The sequence below is a fragment of the Engraulis encrasicolus genome, chromosome 23, assembly GCF_034702125.1.
Source record: "Engraulis encrasicolus isolate BLACKSEA-1 chromosome 23, IST_EnEncr_1.0, whole genome shotgun sequence".
In the NCBI taxonomy this organism is placed as follows: domain Eukaryota; kingdom Metazoa; phylum Chordata; class Actinopteri; order Clupeiformes; family Engraulidae; genus Engraulis; species Engraulis encrasicolus.
In genome coordinates, this window is record NC_085879.1 from 2,413,767 (window position 1) to 2,418,766 (window position 5,000).

Below are 5,000 nucleotides of genomic sequence, written 5' to 3' on the forward strand. Positions count from 1 at the left end.
GCACGCACACTCATTCACTCACTCACTCACTCACACACGCAGGCACGCACACTCACACACACGCACACACGTGCATGCACACTCGCTCGCTTGCTCACTCACTCACTCCCTCACGCACACAGTCACACACGCTGGCACGCACGCATGCATGCACACTCGCTTGCTTGCTCGCTCACTCACTCACTCACTCACTCACTCACTCACTCACTCACTCACTCACTCACTCACTCACTCACTCACTCACTCACTCACTCACTCACTCACTCACTCACTCATTCATTCACTCACTCACTCACTCACTCACTCACTCACTCACTCACTCACTCACTCACTCACTCACTCAGTCTCCCAGTCATTGTCCTACACAGTCTTACACCACACTTGTCATATACTATATGACTATACATTATGACACTTTGACTATAAGCCATAATATGCGACGGCAAAGGTATCCTTTGCATTGCATTTTCACTGAAAAGGCTTACACAGTTTTGAGGCTCGGGCGACGTGAACATACCTTTGGTGTCATTTATTGAAGCTTGGGCATAAAGTAACTACTATGGAGTGCTCTGTCACAATGACAATGGGTGTTTCCCAGTTGGGCTTTCACGTTTTCATTTCAGAAACATAGTTACACAAGCCTGCTCTCGACCTCTGACTTTATCTCTATCACGCACCACCACCACCACCTCCGCTAACCTCTCCTTTCTCGTCTCTCTACATAGAACTATGGCCTGGAGACGGAGAACCTCCGCACACTGTCCCATAAGCTCAACGCCTCGGCCAAGAACCTGCAGAACTTCATCCTGGGGCGCCGCCGAGGGGGACACTACGATGGACGAGCCTCTCGTCGCCTCCCCAACGACTTCTTAACGTCTGTGGTGGACCTGATTGGGGCAGCCAAGAACCTTCTGGCCTGGCTGGACAGGTGTGTGTGCAAGTGCGAGTGTGTGTGTGTGTGCGTGCGTGCGTGGGAGGGAGGGAGAGAGAGATAGAGAGACAGAGAGAGAGAGAGAGAGAGAGAGAGAGAGAGAGAGAGAGAGAGAATGCCACCTTTGGCTAAATTCCCATATGAATATGAATGAACTTTGTGTATTTATTTTTGGAAAAATTATACAAATGGACAAAATGTAAAAAAATGTCTTTAACAGCAGGCAGCTGGTATGTAAATGAAGTGTCAGAGGAAGCAACAAGAACATCTTAATTGTGCTTGGGTATTTATAGTATTCGAAGTGAAAATACCTAAAAGCCAAAAAAACACAGCGGGCAGCTAAATATAAGTGCACTGATGTGCAGCCAGCGATTTCAATTTAACTCGTGCGTGGCATTTCCCTTCAACATGGCCGACTGGAGCTGAGTGCCTTTCGCATAACGAACCCCTTCTGGGTGCTGACAAGCCCTAATTAGCCAATCAGATCGAGGCTTGAGGCCCGCAGGTGTTCCATTTATTGCGGGCGGCTAGGCAGCGGTGCCCCGGTAGCCGCTGGCAACCGCTCAGGCAGGTGATCAGTGATCTGTGGCCCTTTGGTCTGGAAGTAAAAGCCTGTCAGGGATTCAGGTGGAGAGGTTTAAAACGAGAACGGAGTGCAATCTATTACACTATATACGTACAATTATATAAATTCAATGTACTGAAAGGTTGAAACACACCGATGACCTCCCTTTTAATCCCTTTTCATTTCGAAATGAAAAAATGAATGTAGTTGCTGCCAAAGGTGGTTGTATAAGTATTAAGCAAAGGCTGTGAATACTAAATATGATATCTTTGTTTTTTATTTTTATAAATTTTCAAAACTGTCAGGACAACTTGTTTTTCACATGGTCATAATGGAATAATTTGTGTAGGATTTTGACAAAAGAGATTCATTTGTAGCATTTGGAATAAGGCTGTAAGACAATAAAATGTGAAAAAAGTGAAGCGCTGTGAATACTTTCCGGATTGACTGTACACTATGGCAGCTTTTATTCACAATGACATGAGGTGAGGAGGTGAGCTGAGGAAAACAACCTATTGGAAATATTTAAAAATGCAAAAAATATACTGTTGAGAAAAGTTGTTTGCTTTGGATGGATATTGAGTCATACCTGTTAGAGTGTGAGGTGGTCTTGAGGTTGGATTTTCTTTCTAAAGAGCAGAAGAAGACAGCCCTGCTCTTGTGGCGTTTGTTCCTATCCACCATTAGGGAAACACAAAGTTGGCAAGTGTTCAAGGTCTTGGAACACTAAAATCCTTTAACCTCTGTTAACCATATATTGCAAATTGTTTTAACATCAACGTCATAGCATAAACCTCTGCATTTAGTTATAAAACATTTAATTTTATAGTCCTTAAAAAACATTGTTCTGAATGGTTTATTTTGGTCTCTTTTCAGGTCCCCATTCGTTAGTGTGACGGAATACTCTCTGCTCAAAAACAATATCGTTCAGCTGTGCCTGGAGTTGACCACAATTGTACAACAGGTAACACAATTTATTACATTCATTTGGCGTTACTGAGTCATCTCTCTTTCTCTCTTGCTCTCTCTCTCTCCTGTGCTCTCTCTCTCTCTCTCTCTCTCTCTCTCTCTCTCTCTCTCTCTCTCTCTCTCTCTCTCTCTCTCTCTCTCTCTCTCTCTCTCTCTCTCTCTCTCACCACACTGCACACTGTATCTCTCCAGTGAAGCCCCAGTCGGCTGAGCTGGCCAGAACACCCAGCTCAGGACAGCCTGTTTATGGGGAGATAACACTGGCTTCAGCATTGTGCTTCCAACTCTCTACTTCTTCATATCTCTCTCTCTCTCTCTCTCTCTCTCTCTCTCTCTCTCTCTCTCTCTCTCTCTCTCTCTCTCTCTCTCTTTCACACACACACACAAACACACACACACACACACACACACACAAACACACACACACACACACACACACACACACACACACAAACAAGCACACACACACACACACACACACACACACACACACACACACACACACACACACACACACACACACACACACACACACACACACACACACACACACACACACACACACACACACACACACACACGGAGAGAGCCAGTTGACATCACTTCAAACGAGACAGCCTTGAATTATTTATCTCTCTATAGAAGGACTCTGTGCATGTATTTATGTCCAGTATGTGGATGGCCTAAAATGGAGGTATGGTCACCTTGTATTGCACTGTACTTGGATTTGCTCGATTCACTTTATAACGAAGGTCTTCAGAGTGAAACTAGGAAGCTTTAGCAAGAAAACAAACAGAGCAGCCTTACAGTACATGAAATTAAATACTGAGTCAAGTCGACTATTGCCTCGCAGGATTCAGTGACAGTGGTCCCCACGGTGTCCGCTGTGGCTTACAGTGAGGCCAGCAGTCTACATACTGTACTGTACATGGAAAGTGGGGCATGGCAGTTTGCTGATGAAGTCACCTCTCTGCGTTGTTTTGGGTCTATTTCTATCCTGACCAGTGCCTGGTGTAACTCGAGTCAGTATGTTGTGCTTTTAAGCCTGGTGCCACATGCTCCAACTGGTCGTAAACCAATTTTTTTGGAGAGTTTGCATTCGACGTAAGGTCTGTTGACCATCTTACAGTAGTTAGCAATCCATGAAGTTATCTTAAAGTGAGTAATGGGGCATATTGACATCCTGCAAAATATTATATGGTATAACAATACATTTCTTTTGTACTGTGGACATGTTCATAGCATTGTTTACAGCGATTCACTACTTTTGTATCTATAGAGTATGCATGACTAGAGGTTTGTCACATACATTGGTCTTGTGCCTTATGAGTCTGTTGCACTGAAGTATGCATAAAGTATTTCAACCATTATAGAGCTTTACATGTACAGTGTATGTATTTACAAGTGGTACTGACATGCCTTAACTTAGCCTGTCCACTTAGATTCCCCTCAGTGACTCCCAGACACCCAGTGCAATGCTAATAACACCAAACAGCGCTTGGTATATACTAGCCCCTTTGTAGCAATCGACTGCATCAGCATTTGTGTCTTACAGTATAACCGTATACAGTACAGAGAGTGCAGTCGTGGAGCGCTCTATCTAATCTCCTGGGTGTCTAAGCGCCTGGGGCCCCGTTCCTGATCATCTAGCTCCATACTATACATGCCTGGACAGGCTCTAATTATCCACTCACCTCAGCGTGTGGCCAGCCAGCCAGCCATCCAACCTGCAGGTGATGCCTCCATCTGACGAAAGTGCGATGCTGGTGTCGATTGTGTAGTGTTGTATTTTGGATGGTGCCAGCCAGGATTCAGGAGCTAGTATGTGGTGATGGTGTCTTATTGAGGATGGGTGCTTTCGCCCGCTGGGTCCGCTGTTCTCTGTTCTGTCTTGGACCCCATAACACATTTCATCTCACACGTATGGTGTGAGATATATCGCAGCAGTGGTGTTACCTCTCACATACTGACTCATACACACATGTGCTCTAGAACACACATACACACACACACTCACACACACACACACACACACACACACACACACACACACACACACACACACACACACACACACACACACACACACACACACACACACACACACACACACACACACACATGCATACGCGCACACACACGCGCACACACGCACACACACACACAAACTCATGTTACACCTAGCCCAAACTCGTCATGTTTCAGCCTGTTTCCTGACACCTGACAATTGGATGCACTGTTCGACTGCTGTGCACAGAGGCACCCAATTGATCCCCCCCCAAGCAACCTCTAATGTGATACATTTCTTATGCTAAAGCCAATCATCAAAGCAAACTGCGGCCATACTGTTTTTCAATCAAATACTCAATAAACTTTTTAACTGATGAAATAAAAAGAACTGTACAATCAGATATTCTACCAAAATAAGTTACATCCACCTACTGCTAGCGCACTGAAGCACATGTCTTACCGCATGTGTGTCCCAGATACATTATTTTTGTAAGCCTAAAACTAATCTAGTCAAAACACAGCTGT

At 44.8% G+C, this 5,000-nt stretch overlaps 1 protein-coding gene across 1 annotated transcript in view; it reads left to right on the forward strand.

Annotated features, from left to right (window-relative positions):
- The window catches only part of LOC134440676 (connector enhancer of kinase suppressor of ras 2-like), a 113,222-nt gene that overhangs the window by 19,371 nt on the left and 88,851 nt on the right, over nt 1-5,000 (forward strand). Inside the window, exons 3-4 of the mRNA XM_063190803.1 lie at nt 726-928; nt 2,373-2,460. Of these exons, the coding sequence (XP_063046873.1) occupies nt 726-928; nt 2,373-2,460 (291 nt within the window). The remainder of the gene's footprint in view (nt 1-725; nt 929-2,372; nt 2,461-5,000) is intronic.